At 42.7% G+C, this 25,627-nt stretch overlaps 1 protein-coding gene across 5 annotated transcripts in view; it reads right to left on the bottom strand.

Moving 5' to 3' along the window:
• The window catches only part of gtdc1 (glycosyltransferase-like domain containing 1), a 609,229-nt gene that overhangs the window by 462,464 nt on the left and 121,138 nt on the right, over positions 1 to 25,627 (bottom strand). For all 5 annotated transcript variants that reach the window (XM_072471580.1, XM_072471570.1, XM_072471612.1 and 2 more), the window contains one exon: positions 16,952 to 17,161. In XM_072471580.1, coding sequence (XP_072327681.1) covers positions 16,952 to 17,130 — 179 coding nt within the window. In that variant the 5' untranslated portion in view covers positions 17,131 to 17,161. The remainder of the gene's footprint in view (positions 1 to 16,951; positions 17,162 to 25,627) is intronic.

The following is a 25,627-nucleotide window of genomic DNA, read 5'->3' as shown; positions in this document are numbered from 1 at the left end:
GCCTGGTGAAGCTGCATTGCGAAGCTACTTCCATGCCAAACAGAAATAGCATACGATAGACACAGCTAAGCGATCACACAATCAAATGATCAGATCTAGCTCTGCAGTCCTGCCACATCCAGTTGTAAATGAACTTAAACAACTAACTGTAGGAGAAGACCCCACAAATAATCCCAATGATGAGGGAGCAGTGCAAATGAGAAAGCTGAAGCATTTGCAGCTATCTTCAGCCAGAATAGTCCATCTCTGCCTCTTCCTGAGGTCCCCAGCATCACAAATGCCAGTCTTCAGCTAATTAGATTCACTCCATATGTGGCATGGTAGCACAGTGGCTAGCACTGTTGCTTCACAGTGCCAAGGTTCCGGGTTCAATTCCTGCTTGCGTCACTGTCTGTGCGAAGTCTGCATATTCTCCCAGTGTCTGCATGGGTTTCCTCCGGGTGCTCCAGTTTTCTCCCAAAAGTCCCGAAAGACGTGCTTGTTAGGTGAATTGGACATTCTGAATTCTCCCTCAGTGTACCCGGGCAGGAGCCGGAATGTGGCGACCAGTGTATTTTCACAGTAACTTCATTGCACTATTAATGTAAGCCGACTTTTAATAATAATTTGAAAGCATGGAATACTGCAAAAGCTATGGGCTATTTTATGCGTAGAATCATGGAAGGTTACAACACACAAGGAGGCTACTTCACTTGTTGCATTTACGCCAGCTAAAAAATTAGCCACTCAGTCAGATCCCATTTTCCAACATTTGGTCTGTAGCCCTGCACCTGAAGTGCATATCCAGACACCTTTTAAATGAATTGAGGATATCTGCCTCTACTACCATTTTTAAGTAGTAAGTTCCAGACCCTTACCACCGTCTCGGTGAAAAGAATTTTCCTCATCTCCCCTTTATCTTTCTGCCAATCATTTTAAATCTGCCACATAGTCACTGAGCTCTCTGCTAAGGTAAATAGTTCCTTCCCATCCATTCTATCCAGGCCCTCACAATTTCTGTACCCCTCAATTAAACTTATCCAATCTATCTTCACAACTGAAATCTCTCATCTCTGTAACTATTCTCCTCTGCAGTCTCTCCAATGCCTTCACATCCTTCCAAGTGCAGCACCCAGAACCAGATGCAATACTCCAGCTGAGGACAAACTAATGTCCTATATAAGTTCCAAAGTACCTCCTTCCTAGCACTCCATGCCACATTCAATGACTTATGCACATACCTCTACACGTGTACCCACTTTAGAACTGTGCCCTTTACCTCATCTTACCAAAATGAATCACTTCACATTTCTCTACACTGAACTTCATCTGCCACCTGTCTGCCTATTTTTAGATTCAATAAGGAAAAAAAATGTGGAATTTGCTGTTCCATAAGTGCAGTGGCTGGCAGGATTATCGGTGTTTCCCGCTGATCAATGGGCAAGGAAATCGTGCCCGATCTTAGGCTTAGAAGTTCATTAATTATGAATCAGCGAGTAGCTCTCTGAATCACATAGTAGGGCAGCCAATGATTTGTCTGCCCCACGGTAACCTTTTAAAAAAATATTTTTACTGAGGAAAGTTTTTTAAATATAGCACCATCACAACCATATTCAAACAACAATTAGAATATTTCAACACCCTCAAAAACCAAACCCATAAAGAACAAAAACTACTCCGCCACCCCCCCCCCCCCCCCCCCACCGCCCCCCCAATCCGCCCCAACATCGTGATTAGCTCCCTGAGTGGGAAAATAATGGTTGCAATCTCAGAAATGAACGGTTCTGTCAACACCCTCAAGATATATTAAATATTTTCTAAGTGTCACTTAACCACGCCGAGGACTGGACAGGACCGAAGACTTTCATCCAAACTGCAGGCGCCTTTGGGCTATTAGCGAGGCTAAGGTCAGAGCACGTGCCTTCGCCCCAGTCTGCAACTCCGGTAAATCTGAAACCCCAAAGATAGCCATCAAAGGGCAAGGCCCCAACTCAACCCCGAGAATTCCTGACATGGTGCTGAAGGTGCCGGACCCCTAGAACATCGCTCGCACCTATCATCTACTTCCAAAAAGAACCCACTCATCCATGCCCTGGTCAAATGTACCCCATGAACCACGTTAAACTGAATCAGGCTGAGCCTAGTGCATGAGAAGGTGGAGTTGATTCTGTGTAGAGCCACGTTCCACACCGCCCACCCCCCCCCCCCCCCCCGCAAAAACCTGGCCCAGCTCATGCACCCACTTCCTCTTAACCGCTTCCAGTGGAACCAGCTCCATCCCCCCCAAACACCTGGCCCAGCTCCCCCTCCCACTTCCTCGTAACCGCCTCCAGTGGAACCAGCTCCATCGACACAAGTCGTCTATAAATGTCCGAAATCTTCCCTTCCCTTACATCCAGCACTGAAAGTGGAGGTGCCAAGGGGAAGGAAGAAATCCCCTTGCATACAAAAGCCAGGATAATACCGAAACATGTTAGCTCGAGAGCCGGTACTTGTCCACTCACTCCTCAAGATCAGCGAACCTCCCACCTATAAAGAAATCTCTAAACGTCTCCAACCCCTCCTCCCGCCATGTCCCAAACAATGAGTCCAAGGCTGCCGGTACAAAATGATGATTCTCAAAGATTGGGGCCAATAATGACATAGCACCCAACTTAAAATGCTGCCTAAACTGTCTCCATATTCTTAAAATGGCCATCACCACCAGACTGGAAGCCCATTTAGCCGGAGAAGATGGAAGAGGAGCCGTAACCAAGGCCCTCAAACTAGAGCCTCTGCAGGCACCCTCCTCCAGCTGCCCCACACAGACTCGCACCCTCTCAATATTTGCTGCCCAATAATAATGGAGGGCAAATCAGACCGCCGACTTCCTATCCCTTTCCAAAAACATCCTGCGAATCCATGCCCAAATAAAGATTTGAGGAGGAAAGTTGGAAGGCACTGAAACAAAAATAGAAACCTTGTGAAGATATTCCTTTGTACCGACTGAACCCTACCCGTCAAGGTCAGCAGGAGGTTTTCCCACCTCCCCAGGTCAGCATTCACCACCATGACCAGATCCCAAAAATTCAGTTAATGGAGCGAGGTCCAGTCATGAGCCACCCAGATTCTCAGATAACGGAAGCTGGATCAGGCCAAGCAAAAGGGCAACCTGCCCAGATCGGTTCCCCTCCCTGGAAGATTCACTAGAAAACATTCGCTTTCGCCCAAGTTCAATTTGTACCCAGAGAAGGAGTATGAACCTCCCGAGCAGCTTCATCACCTCCGCTGCTCTGGCGAGGGGGTCTGTCACAACAGCAAATCGTCTGCAGACAATGATATCCTATGCTCTGTTCTCCCACCCCTCACCCCCCGCTCTTTATCCCCCTCCACTTCAGAGATGACTTCAAAGCTATGGCTAGAGGCTCAATTGCCAAGGCAAACAATAGCTGGGACAGCGGACACCCTTGCCTCGTGCCTCTCATCGGGTGAAAATACTTTGAACTCAAAGCATTAGAGTGAACACTTGCGGTTGGGGCCCTATGCAAGAGCTGGATCCAAGCTATAAATCTAGGCCCAAACCACCCTAGGATTTCGAATAAATAACCACACTCCATCCGTCAAATGCCTATTCCGCATCGAGTGAAAAAATCACCTCCGGCTCAGGGGCTGAAGAGGGGGACAAAACATTAAGCAGTCTCCGAAAGTTGGTCAACAACTGCCTACCCTTACAAAATCCATCTGTTCCTACGACATAACTCCTGGGTGCCAGAGCATGGCCAGGACGTTCATCAACAACTTTGCATCTTCATTCAGTAACAAAATAGAGTGATTCAATCCACACTCTGCCGGATGCTTATCTTTCTTTAAGATCAAGGAGATAGAGGCCTGAGTAGATGTGGCTGGCAACATCCCCCGAGTCATCGAAGCTGAAAAATTTCTAACAGTGAGGCCAACTGACCCGCAAACTTATAAAATTAAATTGGGAATCCATCCGGCCACAGTGCCTTACCAGACTGTACGAAGTCTTACAACACCAGGTTAAAGTCCAACAGGTTTGTTTCGATGTCACTAGCTTTCAGAGCGCTGCTCCTTCCTCAGGTGAAGAGCTAGGACCTTTGTCTAACGTCTAACGAGATTTGTCTAACGTCCATGCATTTCATCACCTCCTGTAACGTCAGCAGGGACTCCAGCTCCTCCCTTCGCTCCTGTTCCACCACCGGGATAGACAATCCATCCAAGAACTCCAACATTGACAACCCATCTTTCGGGGGCTCCGAGGTTTAAAAGTTACGGTAGAGAAACCTCAAAAACCTCATTAACCTTGGCTGGGGCAGAAACCAACCGACCATCAGAGTCCTTCACCGACACGATTTTGCGAGAAGCCACCTGTCGCCTCAGCTGGTGCACTAACAGGCAACTGGCTTCTCGCTAACGGGCGACTGTCTCTCTCTAACAGACGACTGGCCATCTCTCCAGCAGGCGACTGGCCGTCTCTCTATCAGGCGACTGGCCATCTCGCTAGCAGGCGACTGGCCATCTCTCTAACAGGCGGCTGGTCATCTCTCTAACAGGCGGCTGGTCATCTCTCTAACAGGCGACTGGCCATCTCTCTAACAGGCGACTGGCCATTTCTCCAACAGGCGACTGGCCATCTCTCCAACAGGCGACTGGCCATCTCTCTAACAGGCGATTGGCCATCTCACTAACAGGCGACTGGCCATCTCTCTAACAGGCGACTGGCCATTTCTCCAACAGGCGACTGGCCATCTCTCCAACAGGCGACTGGCCATCTCTCCAACAGGCGACTGGCCATCTCTCCAACAGGCGACTGGCCATCTCTCCAACAGGCGACTGGCCATCCCTCCAACAGGCGACTGGCCATCTCTCCAACAGGCGACTGGCCATCTCTCCAACAGGCGACTGGCCATCTCTCCAACAGGCGACTGGCCATCTCTCCAACAGGCGACTGGCCATCTCTCCAACAGGCGACTGGCCATCTCTCCAACAGGCGACTGGCCATCTCTCCAACAGGCGACTGGCCATCTCTCCAACAGGCGACTGGCCATCCCTCCAACAGGCGACTGGCCGTCTCTCCAACAGGCGACTGGCCGTCTCTCCAACAGGCGACTGGCCATCTCTCCAACAGGCGACTGGCCATCTCTCCAACAGGCGACTGGCCATCTCTCCAACAGGCGACTGGCCGTCTCTCCAACAGGCGACTGGCCGTCTCTCCAACAGGCGACTGGCCGTCTCTCCAACAGGCGACTGGCCATCTCTCCAACAGGCGACTGGCCATCTCTCCAACAGGCGACTGGCCATCTCTCCAACAGGCGACTGGCCATCTCTCCAACAGGCGACTGGCCATCTCTCCAACAGGCGACTGGCCATCTCTCCAACAGGCGCTGGTCATCTCTCTAACTGGCGACTGGTCATCTCTCTAACAGGCGACTGGCCATCTCACCCCACGGTAACCTAATGGGATCAAAGGTCCTAGCTACTTTTATAGATGCCTGTCAAACACACAAATTGCTCTCGGCGATTATGTGGACGATCAAGACAGCGATGGCTACAAGGAAAAAGAACGCACCGCCAAGGTTTAGCAATTAGTCCCTTGAGGCTCTTATTCATGGTGTGTGACAGCACCATGACGTCCTCTATCCAAAGGATTGTCCGAGCAGGTCTACCAACCTCACCTCACCATCCCGAGAAGTGGTTGCAAGGGTGGTCACATCCGTGGGCTGCCACCCGAGAAACACCATCCAGTGCAGGAACAGGATGAATGATCTCATCCGCACCACCAGGTTAAGTCATCATTCAGTGTGCTCCAAACTCATACTCTCATGGTGGTATTATACACTCAGCTCAGGGATATCACAAAATACCAATGGGGGGATATCAGCATTGATAGGCCTATTCACCAGAACCTCATCTATTATCGTGCACAACTACTATCCACAGCCCTTACTGAGGACTCAGCACATACAGCAGACATGCATGCTTCCACGTCTCTGCCCCATCCCTTTGTCTTCATGCAAGCCAGGCTTTCCCACAAGAAGGAGAGATGGTAAACATCCAGGATCACTCCAAGTTTGAGGAGGATGCGGTAAAGGTGATGGACGTAGTATCAAAAGATTCAGAAACCTTGATATTACTTTTAGGTCACAGGTTTTCACTCACTGTATATATTATTTATCTTTGTAAACATATTTGCTGCTCAAGACAATGTCTAGCTGACTCATGTTAGTTATTCGTCCTTTGTCTAACGTCAGGCAGATATGTCAAGCACATTTTTGAAAGTGAATGCAAATTGCGTGAGGAATTGATATTCATTAATAGACGTCAAAGAATCAACTGTATTGCAGGGGTGGCACTCATGTTGTCTCATCATCAAATAGCTGCCCTTACTCTGGCATAGCACATGACCTGCAGCCATGATTATCTCTCCAGCTAACATTTTTGGACACTAAGGGCAATTTAGCATGGCCAATCCACCAAACCTGCACATCTTTGGACTGTGGGAGGAAATCGGAGCACCCGGAGGAAACCCACGCAGGCACAAGGAGAAAGTGCAGACTCCCCACAGACAGTGATCCAAGCTAGGAACCAAACCTGACACAGTGCTAACCACTGTGCTACCGTGCGTTACCATCTTATGCGGCTTTGATCCCGCAACCCTACCAAACTCCCTTCACACTCACTTCTCTGCCATCTTCAGCCCCCACTCCAGTCACTACGCTGGTCTGTTTTTAAAATGGAGCCCTCCCCGAGACTCGCAGCTGTCTTGCTGGAGTAGAACAGCAACCACTGTGAGCAGCCCAACTCAACATCCAAGTCTGCAAGGTGTGCAGCTCCACCACACACCCCACCAATGTGAGCTAACACCAGCATCACTGAGGAACTGGAGCAGCGCTGTTGCAGGTAGGCTTTGGATGTTGCACTTACCTCAATGTCACGAGTGAAATGAGGGTGGACTGCAGCGTGTCACTTACGTCTGGTTGTGATTCAGACAAATCTAATTTCCTGCTGTGAGGAATGGGAACGTGACATGTAATTGTGATGGCAGGAAAGCCGACTCACCATCATCCTGCCATGAAAATGGCATGGGGAAATTCTGACTTGTTTTTCCACCGGTGGGAACCTGACTATTGGTCTCTTGCCAAATTTTTGCTCCTGCCCACCACGAAACCCACCAATGGCCAGACAAGAAATTTCCACCCTGAGCCACAGAGCAGAAAAGTGAAAATGTTAAAAAAAACAGAAAATCTCGAAAGGATCAACAGGTCACTCAGGATCTGTGCCGGGAACAGACGAGGTAAGATTCCCATTGAGCACCCTTCGTTCATATCGTAAACACTCACTTGTCTATTCTCAAAAAAGTGAACCAGTCTTGAATGCAAGATAACTGAAGATTATTTTGTAAACACTTTGAATGTCCAAGTATTACAAGGGTCCTAAAATTTATCTAGAATACCTGACCGTTTTTGATTGCCATGGCTCGTGGTTCTGGGGTGTAATGAGCAATGGGGACCAACTCATGACCATTCTCTGGCAAAATATGTAAGTGCTTAATTTCAAAGCATTCAAATTAATTTAAAGACACAATGCAATCTCCCAGACCCATTTAAGAGGAAATCATGTTGTGCATTTCAATTATCATCTAAAGGTGTTATAGGAGAACTTCCATGTGTAAAAAGGATAGATAATCTTCTGCAATGATCCTAGAATTTTTATTTGTCCAATGCATTTTTTCTCATTTAAACAAAAAACTGTGCTTACTTGTTTCATTTACTCTGAGAGTCGGGGTCAGTATAGGAGTTATTGTTACTTAAATGTTTATGTTGCATCAAAAATAGACAAACATTGTATACAAATACAACACTAACTGAAGCAGTTACAAGGTGTCAGCAGAACAAAAGGAGCTTAATATAAGAAGTGAGAAAAGATCTTTCAAAGGACAATCTTTCACAAGAGCTCAGAATTACAGATCCACAAGGATGTTGACAACCAAAGTTAAAATTAGAGATGAGCTGTTGCATTTAAAGCAACACAAATACGGTGTTTCATAGTTAAGTGGCACAAGATATATGCCAAGGAAACAAACCGGTACTGTATTCAGACTGGCTTCATGTCACCATGCTGCCAACAATATCTTCAGGCCATAGCATAACATCTGGCAAATAATCAAGGGAAACAGCTTCCAAAGAGTCTTGATCGACAAAGTGCCACTTGAAAATCTGTCTTCCAACAGCAATGGTAGGGACAACATTGTCAGTGGTCATGAAGGTTTACAGTGCATTCTAGTTTTCGGCCTCGCCTACTTTTCAGCTACACATTATGATCAACAGCAGTGTCACCCATCGAGCAGGTACTAATGCACAGGTCAATATGGCCAATACTTTCATCATCTTTCTCACAGCAGAAGCATTACGTTTATCCAATTTCACTTCACTACTGCATTAAAGTACACACGGGCATTGATGGCAGTTGCACAACTATCTAATCAGGAGACTTCTATTCTTTTCTGTCACTTGCTTCTGCTCTTCCTAACTGCATTTCTCAAAATATGAGTCGCTAAATTGATGCTTGCAAATGTAGGGGAGAGACCATCTTATTCTGGGCTAGTAGCAGCCCTGGAAGATTTCTTTACCAAGTTGATAGAAGGGAATAAAGGTTAAAATGTTGACTCAGAGCACACCAAATAGGTGGAAATAGGTTTGTGTGTGATTTACACAGGTCTGTGAGGAAGTAAATGATGAAGATACTGGAGTTGGATATTACTTGCCTGGAGCTTAAAGGAGACTTCAAATTTCTTGCCTTGATATACTTATAAGCCAGAATTCAAGGTGACTTTTTCCACACTTGCAATGTGTTGCGTCTTATTATGCAAGCAGAAAAGTAATCCTTTGATGTTGTAAGATGAAGGAGCATATGTGCAGTTACAGATATAGTGTATCCTGGTTGTCAGCAGGTCACCATCATGTAGTTAGGTGGTTTTACAATGATTTTGTCTTGAAAGATGTGAGTGTATCAAAAGTTTTAATTGCAAGTTGTAAAATTAATGTGTGGATTACTTGTACGTAAGTATACTGATAGAATTGTCTTCTCGTGAGAGGCTAGGCATGGATCAGTACTAAATATGAAACTCATCAACAGATAACACTTTGTGGTCTGCACATTTGGGTCATCTAATAAATGGCACTGTTAAGTCGTATAATCCTCGCAGCTTCCTGAAGTATACCATCAATGACATTTGAAATACGAAATGGAGAATGGTCAATTTGCTTTGAAAAAAGATGGAATTGAGAGGTCAAGAGACCTCCCATCTTCTCTGCCAATGTGTGTGGGAACTGCACCAGGCTGGGGGTGTTAGGCTGCTTGTCTGGACAACATATAAAAATGTAATCGAATGTTTGGAACATTTCACTCAGGTGACATTAAAATGCAAAAGATCTTTCCTGGGGACATAATGGCTGCTCTGAAGAAACTTGTACACAATGATTCTGCAGACTTCTTAGGTGCAAATTGGAATTCCACAGAACGGTAGTAAGGAAAAACCCACTATCCCAAGGAGATGGAAATGGTTGAAACCAAAAACCTACTGTGCACCAATGTTCAAGTTGTTAAGGACCATTTGTGTGGACAATGGAAAAATAGATATTATGGTCTCCGACAGAAATCAATTGTGATAAGAAACATTTATTAACACACATTTTGAGATTAGTAGGTCCGTCAGTCTGGGGGACAAGATGGAATAGATCCGGCCCAGAAAAGAAAAAAGACCTGTCTAGAATCCACCGACCGACAGGTCGAGAATTGAGGATAGCCTTTTACCTAATGATTTGAAGATCCCATCTTCACTGTTGGGGTTTGACTGCACCTTGACTTAACCAAACTCCGAAACCTGCTGCTGCAAGTAGTAAGCCACTGCGAATCTGTTGCAGAAACATCCAACCTCCACGTTTTCAGTGAACCAAAAGGGAATCATCAGGCCGACAACATTTCCAGCTTCCATTTTGAAAGATGCGGATAAAACAGTGCACCTTTAGGGCGGCATGGCGGCTCAGTGGTTAGCACTGCTGCCTCACGGCGCTGAGGACTCGGGTTCGATCCCGGCCCTGGGTCACTGCCCGTGTGGAGTTTCCACATTCTCCCCATGTCTGCGTGGGTCTCGCCCCCTCAACCCAAAAAGATGTGTAGGGTAGGTGGATTGGCCATGCTAAATTACCCCTTAATAGGAAAAAATATAATTGGGTACTCTAAATTTCTATAAAAACAATGCATCTTTAAAAACCTAAGTGCATGCTATCTCTTTCATAATCATCTTTCCTTGTGCATTTGTGCATGCCATGTGCATGCAAGAATGGGTGCCATTGCAAATACATTCGGGTGTTGAGGAGTAAACATTTATTCATCTTTTTTTAAACGAAAAAAACCTATCTTTTGTCTGTTCGAGAGTCACACCTGCCTGTAACATCTTTCATGAACCTATTGTACAAAGTGCAGACCCGAGCTTACACCGCTTGCCTGATATGCTATATTACTATTCCATCAGGGCAATCCTTCTTGCACCCACTTCATACTGCAGCACCTGCAAACTCACCAGCCATGGCATGGTTCACGTGCCATGTCACTTCACCACGTGCCCACAGACTCTGCATGTGTTAGGTACGACCTCATTCCCCTCTAAAAAGAATGAAAATGAAGGTGCTGCAACCTTAGGAAAGTTAAACCATTGTGGCACCACATGCAGCCAACCGTGTCCTTCAGCTTTTAAGGACTGATGATATGCCAATTAACCCAGACACCATCTACCCAGTTGGGTGAACTCCTGTTGGCAGGCTTAATGTGGGCCAGGATTTTGCCATGCATCGATAATTAGGGCTAACCCTATAAAAATCAGAAATGGGTCAGCATGGTGGCACAGTGGTTAGCACTGCTGCCTCACGCACCGAGGTTCGATCCCAGCTCTGGGTCACTGGTCGTGTGGAGTTTGCACATTCTCTCCCGTGTTTGCGTGGGTTTCACCCCCACAACCCAGAAAGGTTCACTGCAATGAAGTGCTCGTGAGGACAGATATTCCTTTGCAAACTGTGAAATTCTGAGCATTCAATTGTTTTCACCTAACATTTCACTCAAAATTTCCATCATTTTGCACAACACAAAAAAATTGGCTGGTCATGATTTCAAAGAAACAGGTAGCTAAAGAAATTTCCCCTCATTAATCATACACTTCAGGTTTTTTTTGAAGCATCAAAATAACAAATACAAGGTATGCAAAACATAGCTCATACCACCACTCTTCATAATGATTTCAAAAGCTGCTGTGGCAATGAATGAAACAGTTTTAAGACTAAAAAAGAAACACAAAATAAAAACGTAAGCTATCAGATAGTTAGCAGTATCCCTAAGTTTAATCTGATTGCAGTTTCACTCTACAAAATGTTAAAGACCTGTATTGCCAAGTCAGTGGGCAGACACGTGTGACAAAAATATTTCACGACAGGAAATCATTATTAACCTGGTGGGTTTTTTGGTATTTCTGTTGTGGAAACTTCTCTGTAATTTTTTCAAGGCTTGTGCCATGTGTTCTCTCTTAGTCGAATATTGTTCTGCCACAGCTTAGCTTTCACATTTTAATGAACTCACTACCTGTTCAAATGAAAAATACATAAAACATACATGCACAGGTTCTGGGACTCAGTCATTCTATAAAAGCACCACAAAAAACTGTTCTCAAAACCATAACCACAGCATTTTACTAGAGATTTTTAAGCATTGTGTCTTGAAAGTTACAGTAAGAAGTCTTACAACACCAGGATAAAGTCCAACAGGTTTGTTTGAAACAAACCTGTTGGACTTTAACCTGGTGTTGTAAGACTTCTTACTGTGCTCACCCCAGTCCAACGCCGGCATCTCCACATCTTGAAAGTTAGCCTGTGTAGGACACTAACTTGAGCTTAATTTTTACTGATGATGGCTTCAAATTTGTTATCTGACAAAACACACTCTGAAACCCATTCAATTTTTTTTTAAATGGAGCCAAAAATACACTCGCTTTGAGCAAGAGTAACAGTAACAGCACGGTGCTGTGACTGCAGGGATTTTCCCCTCCCACACAATGCTGTTAGTCACCGCGTTTGAAAAAGTTTCATAATCGGTATTACAAACTAAAACTGCTTAAGTAATTGCCCTGGATGAAGCCCCTTTCAAATGTTTCAATATTCAGTATAGAAACACAGGAAATGGGGGAGGGAAGGAGGAGGAAAGCATGAGCAATGATTTCTACTTGTGTATTTGGGAGAATGCTAATATCTACTGTACGAATTATCACTTCATTCTTTGAAAGATTTTCAAATGCCATGTGCATATAAAATATGGTTATTATCCTGCAAGGCAAAATTGTATGGATTCATGTTCATTCTAGAGTTACAGCCAAATGATCTTGCCCACTTATCGGTATACAACTCCTCCTCCTGAGTTTTGCCTTCTGTTTGTCAAGTCGGGAAACATTAATAGTAAGAGCACCAAAACATAAACAGTAAAATGGCTGCAAGTAGCACCAGGTCAGCAAAATGAATTGTGGGAAAGCTAAGAAGGAGCAATTTACCATTTTGCTAAGATTAAGGAAGACTATGTTATTCAATATTCTTTCATTTGGCTCAGCTATGTTTAACTGGGGAAAAGATTCACCTTAATGTCACGTCCAAACTTCACTCTGGGCCTTGAACACAATAGAAATATGGATGTTCATAAGGACGGAGTGGGTCCTATGGTACTATCGCTATGGTCCATTGGTGTCCTGGTAAGTGATGTTCCATTATCCAACACAATTAGAACTAGTCTTAACAAATAATTTATCTCATTTACTAACTGAGACTTTACAATCTGTATATTTGTTGCCATGTTACCAACATAACAGTGACTGCACCCCAGATGTACTACATCATATGTAAAGCATTTAGGGCATGCTGAGACATAGTCAGCTGCTATATAAAGGCAAGTTCTTTCTATTATTGAACACCCATATATAAGTAGAACTATACTAATGTAAACTAAAAATTGGTAATGAATTCTGAGGATCAAGGTTTTCAAGAGCAGCATGCACGGAATTCTACTTAGAATGCGACTTCAACAGACTTTCCTTAGGTTATCTAAGAAATTAGAGCTGCCAACACTCTCAAATTGACATGGAGTCTCCAAGAATCACAATAAAGTCTCCTGCACACTTGCTATCAGCAACCCAGAAGAAAAACAAACTGATGCATTAATTTTCTTTGAACATTTTTGTTTACTAGTTCTAAAAGTATTGGAGATGTACGGTGGAAAGAAAAGGCTACTTGACCGGACTAGCCAACCAGAGTTGGCAGCTCTACTAAAAGGTGACCACTGCCTGAACAGAGGATGTTCAAATCTTCCCTGATTAGTCATACCCTGTAGTTGAGTTTCACAAGCAGTACATTTCATCACCCAAATTGCACCTTTGTACTTTGTAATGGATATAATGATAATATTGCTCCGAAAGACAGGATTGAAGCAAATGACGTATGAAGAAAGGCATGTTCTTTTTTATTCTGTGAGGTAATTGGTTTATCTTTCACAGAAACAAAAAAACTAACTTCATAAATATCTTAATTAGGAGTATAATTTCTGGAGTACATTTCTTTTAGGGATAGCATTTGTTAAAATCAAAATATCAAAATTGTAGAAAAGCTTTAAGGAAGAGAGGCCTTACATTTAGTTATCAATGCTATATTGTCATATACTGTCTGTCCACTCCCATATGGCAAGGCAGGAAAAGGAAGCATTATCATTAACCTGATAACAACGGGTCAGCTGACAGGAAGAGGGGGCTGTGCTGATAAACGCAATTGCTTATGCAACACAGTTTTATGTATTATATTTAATACTCAGGATATTTGTAATTCCCAGATAAATGAAAAACTGCTACTGATATGTTTGGTTGAAAGTCGTCCAATCCAGTCATATTATATTCCTTTGGTTCATTTACTTTAGGACGATTTAAAATACAAAAATATTCTTGTCAGAAATTGGGCAGACCTGTACGTTGCATGAGGGGGGTGCATTATGTGCTTTCAATTTTTCTGTGAGGTGTGCACATATGGGGAATTCTTCCTTTTGCAAATGTAAACAGTTCTCCAGTATTCCCAATGACTCTCCAGCTACCCAGCATACAGCAACATTAAGCTCAAGTGTGTGGAAATACAATCTGAAATATCCGCCCGCTACAGGAGGCGCTAAGTTTAAACAGTAAAAGCCTGCTACACTCCAGCAAATTAACAGCAGCTAAAACAAACAATAAAAAAGCAAACTGAGAAATGCAAACTCCTCAAAATCTGACGACATAAAGCACCAGCACAAATCAGTCTGCCGCTCAGAGCCAACAAGCCTTGCTGAACCTTGAAGTGGATCATTCTACTTGCACCTCCGGCTCTGTTTTGCCAATAAAATAAATTTCTTAAAGAAACTATTCATAAGCATTTTTAACAAGCCATAATGAAAAAAAATAACACCCATGGTACAAAACAGACACACCATTTGGCCACGGTTCTTCACAAAAACATACCATCACCCCCCCATCGTGTATCCTCTATAAATGTTTTACAGCACTGCAGTGACTTTATAAGGAAGTGATGTACTTGGTGGTAGGGCGGGGGAAGGCAGAAAACAGCGGCCATCTCTTTCAACTCTCCCTAAGGGATTAAAATCTTTTAATTCTTCGCACTTCACAATTTTTTTTACTTCCAAAGATTCTGGGTTTTGCTTCCATGAGATCGGAGTCCCTCCAAAAGAACCCTGAAGTAGCCAATCTTTGTGGCAAAATGTGGGCTGTGAGTGCTCCAAGCCTACTCACCTACATGGGGCATCACAGTTAAAAATGACTAATTTCTTCAATCAATGTCCATATTTGTATATTTTTAGTAGGAATCGCCAAATAATGTTCAGAGGAGCATTGACCTGTCCCCTCCCAGATACCCTGCCAGCCAAGCCAGAGGTGCAGCCAACAGTAACTATAATGAAGTTATTTTGGCATAGTGACAAGACCAAAGGCCTTCTAGAAGGTAAATGTCTTCCACTGAAATCATGAATGCAATTATAAAAAATGCATTTAGGATATTGCCAGAATGAGAGTGAAGAAAGGGAATGTTCTCCTTATTCATTATGGCCCAGTTCCAGATTACGTCATGTACTTAATAAGGGGCAAAATCTTAACTGCTTTTGTTTTTCTGGAAATAGCATATCGGAGTAAGATGCAAATAACCAATGATGGTGGGTTTTAATATCTTAACCAGGTAGGTGGAAGAGACAAGGTAGTTCTATGGCAAGGAAAGAAAAAGGCAAGCCCACAAATAGGATTCTTTCTCCATGTCTCAGCAGTGGGTTACAGAACAAGCCTTGGCGCCAGATTGTTTGTAGTCAAGCTCTGATGAGTGGTAAAGAAATAAATTTAAACAATTAAATGTCTGACATATTAATTGGACAGAATCACTGTAAACAGAAAATAAACTTTCCTGAAATAAAGTTTTGTTGAATTCCCTTTGGAACTTTAACCTATGCTTGTACCGTTTTCTTTTTTAAACATCTGTAAAATCATTTACTTTTCTGATTGATGCTTTGCATTTCATTTATAGACTGGCAATAAGGGTTGGTATTAAATAGAATTCACTAATCTTACAGAATGCCAGAACAATTCTGTGTTCACAGTATTCCCTGGATAAACTTAAAACAAAAATGTGATTCAGGTTTTGAATTGAAAATAAATGGCTGTACTCGTCGGAAGGCAACATCTGGATAATCTAAAAGTTAAATTAGGTCCAGGTGCAGGTTAATAATGAATGACTGGAAAAGGGTAGCCTACAATACAACTTAAAGAGCAAATGTCACCACCAATAAAGATTTTAAAAATGAATTAGCTAAACATGAAGAAAAGTGGACACCCAAAAGTGATTACATCATGTATCCATTTTGAGGTTTATAGGTTGATTTATTCAATTTTCACTCCTCATTCTTGTAAGTAGTGATGTATCTTGGAGCAGAGTGATAACCAATGCGCCCAGTGAGCTGATGAACAATCACATTCACAGTAAATTCAGAGTCACAGAGGTCGACAGCACAGAAAAGATCCTTCGGCCCATCGCATCTGCGCCAGTCAAAAACACTACCTAAGTATTCTAATGGCATTTTCCAGTACTTGGCTCATAGCCTTTGTAGGCCTTGTATCTCCCACATGAAAGATTAACAATTATAATGTGATCACTCCAAGTAATGTCAGATGATAAGTTGTGGTTGATTATTGGGGAATAATACTGAAAATATACATTAGAAGAAACAAATAGGATTTCCCCGACATTGTTAATTTTTTTAATTTTCCTTATAAGGAGTAAATTCCGATTACATTATTAGATGAAGAAGTTTGGAGAATGCCTCAACCCTTCTGTAAATGGGAGCCAAATTAACAACAGACTTAGCCATTAACCCAGGGGTCCGCAATGATCTTGTCATTTCAATTGCATATATTAATACAGCTGTCTGACAAGGTCAGACTCACTACCTCCATGAAGTCAGTTCACAAATAACGTCCTGTATATATTCTTTGTAAATGGATAAATAAAAAGTAACAGCAGTAAACAATCAAAAGTGCTTAAAATTTAGTGACAATAGTTTTCAATTGATCGATTCTAGAAAGGGCATGGACGACAACATTCTCTTTAATGCAGTGTCAAAATCGCACATTGAAAATGAACAGCTTTCATCAGGTTTTAATACTCATTCTGCCATGAAAATATTCAATAAACAAGAAGAGTGTTAGAGAATGTGACAGCTACTCTGACAAAATGTTTGGCACAATATTGACACTGAAGATTGAGTTAATAAAGCTTTAGAAAATGTATAAGGAGTTCCCCGCCTATCCCACATAATAACCACTTTGAAGGCAGTTAAGCTCTTGCGTCCCTCCCCTGTGTTTGCATACCTGTAATTTTCACTGGGTGGTATTGTCTGCGTGAAGTAGAGTGCAGCAGTACGGGCTCTCCAGTGCCATTTCTTAGCTGTTAAGGTAAATACGGAACATCCCTTGATCTCTTCTTGAAGTAGGTCAAGCAGCTGTTTGTGGGAACCCCCATAAAATGCTTCAATCATTAGGACACTCATAGTGGCACTGGTACACTCATGCTACAAGTTCCTATGAGTAAAATAAAATTTTAAATGAAATTAGCTGTTATTGCAAGAGCCAGGGAAGTGTCCATTTTACAGAAGCTAGACTATAAATTGGTGTTTCTTATGCACCAAGTGATGCAAAGCCACAACTTAAATAGCCAGTAACAATATGACACACTATAATGTTAGCCACACCACACAAAACGTGGAGTAGCAGTTTTTTCCCCCGGTGTTCCAAATTATTTCGAGTCCGCATGACTCCAATAGCAAGTAAAACCAATAGCATAGTTTGTCTTCTGATACATTGTGTAGCAATGTTATTCTCTAACTATGCTTTTTGAGAGTCATAATACCAGCAATGCCTTGACAGCTACTCTGCAGAAACTACAAGGCCAGCAGTTCTGTCAACAGCATTCTTGCCTGCTCTATGGCAGATCTGTTTTTAACTAAGTTTTTCACTCCAACAGCAGTCAATCAGGAGCAAGCTGCGATGTTTTCCAATTCCTGCATTTTTAAGAAACAATGAAACCCACAAAATTACATTGATGAGAATGTGCAAAGTTTCCCAGCACATAATCCACGGATGCACTGGAAAGTTGTGCAACCATTTAAATGGTCTCATTTGACAGCTTAAATCATATGAAGATCCGCATATCATTACTCTGCACCAGCCAATACAGGTACTTCAAGATTAACCCAATTTCTATCTCCTTTATAATTCAGTGCAGTTGGGTCTAAAAGGAAAACAAAATTCAAACAGGTGCATACTTAAATTTGATGGTAACTAGTGTTCATGTATACAAAACCAATCAAAATATTAACAAAACAGCCTTTTTGTTAAATAACATTCTTGTTTGCTTAACAGCTGGATAAGTTTCTTCCTCGCTGCAGTCGGTAGCTTCCTTTTTCTCTTCCTCATGCATACGCAGGTAGACTTTAAACATGCTTTTGCAAATAGATTTAAAATATTTTGTTGTAAAAATGATTTATACGCTAACATAATACAATCATGCCATGGCCCATTTCCTTAAATGCAATAGTTCCACGGCAATGTATTATTAGATTACTGTCCTGTCTCACCTCATAAAAAACAATAATGAACTTGCAGGTGTGTATTACGATAAGCGATGCACCAAAGGATTACTTTCGGCATTTGAATTCCCTTGATGCAGTACTTAAATTAATCATACTACATTATTAAAGAGATCGCATAGTACCCCATAGTTGGCTTACTGTACAAAGGCTGAATTTCATAATTTAGTTAAAGGTCGTGTAATTATAAATATCAGTCACCATCATTTTTATAGGATTTTAAAATTTATTTTGGTGCACTGGAATTGCATTTTAAAGGAATCAACATATTACAGTACCAGAGGCTTACAATAGCAGTAGCTCCTGAGTGTAGATCTGATTGTGGTTATTCTGAAATATGATCTGTGTAAAATTAGAAAAAGATGCCATCTCTTTAATAATGATCAGCCTTAAATTCATTGTTGCCTCAATATTACCAATCCAAAATGTAGAAAATAAATCACATTTTTGAAAATAAGCATTTATTCCTGCCAGTGTATCTACACAAACTTTAAACAGCCTTCACACCAGAGTGTTATAAATATGCTCAACCTTTGTAAGATTTACTTATTTAGCTGCCACATAATCCTATGCAAAAGTATTTCTTAGTTCCATCAAACCTTTGAGTTGCCTTGGTCAAACAAAAAGCTCAAAAATTATAGCTACCAATGTTACTGGGCAAATATTTAATACATTCAGAGGACAGTGCTGTGTCCATTACTTTTACACAAGTATTAATGCCTCCAACAAAGACGATGATAGAGAAATGGCACACAAACATGTTGAGGTTTCATCTGCAAATATCACCAACAGGCAGAGACAATATTTCTTCTCTGTCAGTCATGGTCCTACCACTTTTTTCTGCAAGCAGGGTTAATAAAAACGGACTCAGTTTAAACTGAGACACACCTGATCAGAAAGTACGGAGGTAACAAAGCTTCAAGAGATAAATGCTCTAGTCGACCAGAGAAAAGGAAGCCTGCTGATTAAATGCTGGTCCCACCCACACATCTTCATCTGGAAATAACACAGCTGCATACCTTTCTTTTAGTATCACAAGGACAGCCGGATGGGGTTTAAAAATATACACCATTTACCATATTGTGCAAAGTATTAGAACTTTCCTTTAAAGTTTGTCCATGTCATCCGGTTTTAATAAAATTGTATCATGAGAAATCAATTACAACAGTTGAATCAACCTTTCATGTTTAGGACATGAATTCATGTGATGCTACTTTCAGAAGTGCTTGATTCTGTCAGTGAAGTAAGTCTGCAATAAAGCATCATTATTTCCTCAGGCTAAAATATCTTGAAACAAAAACACATTATTTTGCATACCTGAGATTTACATATTAAAGAAAGGATCCATCAATGCAAGATGTATGACCACCAAGAGATTCCTGCACTTTGATCCTGAAGTAAGCACATTGTGTTCTACTTGTGACTAGATCCATATTGCATAGGTGATCAAATTAAGGCATTCTTCAAGTCAACCCTGTTCACTCAGAAAACTGGGACACATGTATAGCAATTATCAAAGAGATTTCATGCACCTATGGCATACTTGCTTGTATTTCCATGTATAGAACAATGTAAGCAGGATCTAGTCACTAATATTTGATGACAACAATAAAAACTCGCACTTATACTGGGCCTTTAACATATTAAAATGTTCAAAGAAGCTTCATAGGAGGAATTTTTTTTAAATGATCCCAAGCTAAGGAAGCAAATATTAGGACAGGTGACGAAAACCTTGGTCAAGAGGCAGGTTTTAAGGACCATCATGAGAGAAAGGTAGAGAGGTGCAGAAGTTTAAAAAGGTAATTCCATTGGGGCGGGGGGGGGGAGATTAGGGTAGAGTAGAAGGGATAAACAGGAGTGTAGGTGGGAGAGGAGCGGGTATGTGCATTATGGTTTGGTTGAAATGTTGGTTTTCTGTTGTTGTTTGCATATTTCTGTAATCTGTAACTGTTTACAATGCCAAAAAATAAATACCTCAATAAAATTGTTTGTTAAAAAAGGTAATTCCAGAGTTAGAGCCTCGATAGCTGAAGGCACAGCTGCCAATGGAGGAGCAAAGGGTTGGAGAGAATTACTGAGATACGGAGGCACAAAATTGCACACGGATTTGAGCACAAGAATGAGGATATTAAAATTAAGATGTTGTTGAACTGTAAGCCAATGCAGGTCAGCAAGCACTGAGAACAGTTAGTTTGTGTTGCAAACAAAACTTGTTTGATTGGATGTTCAATGTATAACTGTTATTTTATATTTGACTTCCAGCATGTTTCTATAACTTGTTACATTTTGACATGAGCAATAGAGATCTCAAGTTGTGACAGCACTGAAATATCCAGCTTGCTTATCCTGTTGCCCGACAGCATCTCACTATCCCCTCGCCCCACAAAAAAAGCTTATGAACAGATTTACAATGTTAAACAAATACACAAATGGATGTTGAGACTTTATGCTTCATCAGAAGTCAGAGGTCTCTGATGTCAACTAATGCATGTTTACATTGGTCTTGCCCATTTCCAATGACATGGTCCTAAACCTCAATCATAAAACCTCAAACTGAGGGCAGCACGGTGGCGCAGTGGTTAGTGCTGCTGCCTCACAGCGCCGAGGTCCCAGGTTTGATCCCAGCTCTGGGTCACTGGCCGTGTGGAGTTTGCACATTTTCCCCATGTTTGCATGGGTTTTGCCCCACAACCCAAAAGATGTGCAGGGTAGGTGAATTGGCCACGTCAAATTGCCCCTTAATTGGAAAAATGAATTAGGTACTCTCAATTTATTTTTAAAAATAAATAAATAAAACCTCAAACTAAGAGGAATGATTTGACAGTACAATAGTTATTTCTGCGCCACGATAAATGGCACCATTTTTTGAACAATATAACAAAACTAGAACTAGGTTTATTGCCTTTTGGTTAAAAAACTACTTTGCATTTGAACAAGGCGTGTTTGAATATAGTCACTGACTATATTGACATATTCAGGAACAAAAACTCGCTCCATAACTTCAAAACTTAATTTTCTTGTAAAGGTGAAACATGTAACTGAACAGGGTAGTGTGCAATGGGAATGATTCACTTGAAATTTGAAGGTTGTTTTAGCAGTTCCCTTTGTAAACGTTCAAACACCTTTTCAAAGATTCCGTGTCTTTAACCTGCAACGGCAATAGTAATCAGACATGCAAAGCCTGGAGGCTAAGAAGAACATAGTGCCTGAATTTTACCAGCCTATTGGAGATAGGCTAGGAGGCAAGATAACTCCGAAAATAGCGGTAGAAAGCATTCAGAGGGAAGCCCAATGTCCTCCGGCTGTCATCATATACTCCAAGTAGGGATAGCGGCTTGGCCACTTGCAAAGAGAGGTGGGCAATTAAAGGCCATTTTACACCCTCACCAGCCTCTTACTGGCCTTGGGAGGGATCTTCACCACAGGGGGAGACCGTCAGGTATATTGAGGCGCCTCCCAGAGGTTTCCCAGAGTGTGGATGTGTCTCCAGTACAATGCTGTTGGTTGGAGGGTTCACCTCTCAGATCGTCAGGGTCTGCCTGCATGGCACATTAATAACATACTTACCTAACCTCCAAGAGCGCCTCAACATGGAGGCACCCATTATTCCTGCAGCAACCACCTGTATCAGTGATGTGTCAAGCTGCTCAGCGACTGGCCCTCTGACTGGGCCAACAGCTCGAAGAGACAGGCTACCATCCTTAATTAGATGGCAGTCCCAACAGAAACCTCTTAATTTGCTACCATCAGTAAAATTGTCACTGCAGTCCCACTGATTGCCTGCGCGGATTCAGAACCTCTTTTTTTTTTGTCCCAGAGCCAGAATTTCTTTGAGCCAGTAAAATTCAGCCCAGTACATCTTAAGGTGCAAGATATTTATTTAATAAACTAACTGCTTTCATAATTCAAAAGCATAATGTGCAGTAAACAAATTAAAGGTAATAAAAACAATTTTGAACTCAGTCATTATTGCTGCAATTAAAAAGGGACACCATTATGATTATTTTGCATTTAAAGATGCCTAATTATCTTTATTATCTTGTGGATACAAACATTCCTGCAGTCAATAATTTGAAAATAATTCCCAGTTAAATATTTTTTTTAATTTTGACATACATAGAAACATAGATAGAAAATAGAAGCAGGAGGAGGCCATTCGGCCCTTCAAACTTGTTCCACCATTCATTATGATCATGGCTGATCATCAAGTTCAATACCCTGATCCCGCCCTCCCCGCCTATCCCTTGATCCCTTTAGCCCCAAGAACTATTTCCAATTCCTTCTTCAAATTATGCAATGTTTTGGCTTCAACTACTTTCTGTGGTAGTGAATTCTACCGATTCCCCACTCTCTGGATGAAAGAATTTCTCCTCACCTCATTCCTAAAAGGTCTACCCTTTATCCTCAAACTATGACCCCTAGTTCTGGACTCTCCCACCATCGGGTACATTCTTTCTGACTCTACCCTGCCTAATCCTGGTAGAATTTCATAAGTTTCTCGGAGATCATAGAATTTATAGTGCAGAAGGAGGCCATTCGGCAGCCATCGAGTCTGCACTGGTTCTTGGAAAGAACACCCTACTTAAGCCCACACCTCCAACCTAAACTTTTGGACACTAAGGGGCAATTTAGCATGGCCAATCCACCTAACCTGCAAATCGTTGGACTGTGGGAGGACCAGGTGAAAACCCACGCAGACATGGGGAGAAAGTGCAAACTCCACACAGACAGTCACCTGAGGCCGGAACCTAGGACCCTGGAACTGTGAGGCAGCAGTGCTAACCACTGTGCCACCGTGCAGCCCCCTCTCACTCTTCTAAATTCCAATGAATATAATCCTAACCGACTTATCTCTCCTCATATGAAAGTCCCACCATCCCAAGCATCAGCCTGGTAAACCCCTGAGCGGTACCCCGAAAGCCGCTACTTTTGGGCATGGCTCATCCCCACCACTTTGCACATTGCCTCGAAGAAGGCTGTCCAGTACCCAGCCAGTCTGGGGCAAGACCGGAACATGTGGGCATGGTTGGACAGGCCTCCTTGGCACCGTTCACGTCTATCGTCCACCACCGGAAGAACCTGCTAATTCAGGTTCTGGTCAAATGGGTTCCATGTACCACTTTTAGCTGTGTTAGGTTGAGCCTCGAGCATGTGGAGGTAGAGTTGACCCTGTGCAGTGCTTCGCTCCAAAATCCCCACCCTATTTTGAACCCCAGATCTTCCTCCCATTTCCTCCTTGCCGTGTCCAGTTCGGAGTCGGCCCTCTCTAGCAGTCGTTCGTACATGTCACTACAGTTCCCTCTGCCTAGGGTGAACGTCCAGTAGCTCTTCTAATAGTTTCTGTTGTGCTGGTCGCGGGTTCGTCCTTGTCTGTAGGAAGTTTTTAAGCTGCAGGTATCTGAGTTTGTTGCCTTTAGCAACAAACTCAGCCTTTAGCTATAGAGTCATAGATGTTTACAGCATGGAAACAGGCCCTTTGACCCAGCATTTCCATGACGCCCACTTTCTATCACTAAGCTAGTCCCACTTGCCCACATTTGGCCCATATCCCTCTATACCCACCCTGCCCATGTAATAGGGGTGTTTTTTTTAAAAGGAAAAAATGAACCCGCCTCTACCACTGCCTCTGGCAGCTCGTTCCACCACCCTGTGTGTGAAGAAATTTCCCCTCTGGTCTTAAGTTGGAATCTCTGCGTCAGTTCATCCAGTTTTGTGACCCTACCTTCAGTGTATATGTGCCTGACTGTCAATGTCCCCCGTCCTGTCTCCACCTATTGAAGGTGGCATCGGTGAGTGCTGGCGTGAACCTGTGGTTATTGCAGATGGGGCTTTGTCGGACATTTCAGTCAGTCCGAAGTGCTGCCATAGTTGGCCCCACTTCTGTAGGGTGGTTTTCACCACTGGGCTGCTGGAGTGTTTCTTGGGTGGCGATGGGAGTGCTGCCGTGGTGAGGGCCTGGAGAGAGGTCCCCTTGCAGGAGGCCTCCTCCGCGTGCAACCACTCGGCTTCTGTCTCCTTTGTCCACCCCTTCACTCTTTCCATTGTTGCTGCCCTCCAATGCCCTATTCAATTGTAGAAAAACACCCCTATTCCTACACTCAAATCATCTCGCTATGAAGGCCAACTAACCGTTTGTCTTCTTTGCTCCTTGCTATACCGGCACACTTACTTTCAGTGACTGATATACGAGGACACCAAGGTCTCGCTGAGCAACCACCTCTCTCAATTTACACCCATTCAAATAATAATCTGCCTTCCTATTTTTGCTACCAAAGTGGATGACCTCACATTTATCCACATTGTACTGCATCTGCAATGCATATGCCCACTCACTCAGCCTGTCCAAATCCTGCTGCAAAATCTTTGCATTCTCCTCGCAGCTTACTCTCCCACCCAACTTTGTATTAGCTGCAAATTTGGAAAAACTACATTTAGTTCACTCGTCCAAATTACTAATATATAATGTGAACAGTTGGGGTCCTAGCACAGATCCATGTGGTACCCCACTATTCACTGCCTGCCAATCAAAAAAAGGCCTATTTAAAAAACAGCTTTCTATCCATCTCAAGACGCTACCAGTAATCCCATGAGCTTACTTTACATAGTAATCTGCTATGTGAGACCTCGTCGAAAGCCTTCCATAAGTCTAAATAAACCACATCCACCGGTTCTCCCTGGTCAACGCTACGCGTTACATCTTCAAAGAATTCTAGTAGATTTGTCCAGCATGATTTTCCCTTTGTAAATCTATGCTGACTTTGTCTGATTACACCGCTGCTTTCCAAATGCTGTGCGATGAAATCCTTGATAATGGACTGTAGCAACTTCCCTACTACCGACATTAGGTTCACTGGGCTAAAGTTCCCTGTTTTCTCTCTATCTCCCTTTTTGAATAGCGGGGTTATATTAGCTACCCTCCAATCTGTAGGGACCATTCCAGAGTACAAAGAATTTTGGAAAATGACCACCAATGGACCTGCTATGTGTAGGGCCACTTCCTGGAGTACTCTGGGATGAAGATTATCAGGCCCTGGAGATTTGTCCGCCTTCAATTCCATTAATTTCCATTAATATTAAATTTCCTTCAGCTCCTCACTAAAACTTGTGTTTCTCAGAACTTCCACTACATTATTCATGACTTCCTTTGTGAAGAGATTGAATAAACTTGGTTTGTTCTCACTGCAACGAAGGAGGTTGAGGGGAGGCCTGATAGGGGTCTACTAAATTATGAGGGGCATGGACAGAGTGGATAGTCAGAAACTTTTTCCCAGAGTAGAGGGGTCAATTACTAGGGGGCATAGGTTTAAGGTGCGAGAGGAAAGGTTTAGAGGAGATGTACGAGGCAGTTTTTTTTATTTTTTTTTATACAGAGGGTAGTGGGTGCCTGGAACTCGCTGCT

The sequence above is a fragment of the Scyliorhinus torazame genome, chromosome 2 (genome assembly GCF_047496885.1).
Source record: "Scyliorhinus torazame isolate Kashiwa2021f chromosome 2, sScyTor2.1, whole genome shotgun sequence".
Taxonomy (NCBI): domain Eukaryota; kingdom Metazoa; phylum Chordata; class Chondrichthyes; order Carcharhiniformes; family Scyliorhinidae; genus Scyliorhinus; species Scyliorhinus torazame.
The sequence above is the reverse complement of the archived record's forward strand: the minus strand, read 5'-3'. Positions and strand labels throughout refer to the sequence as shown.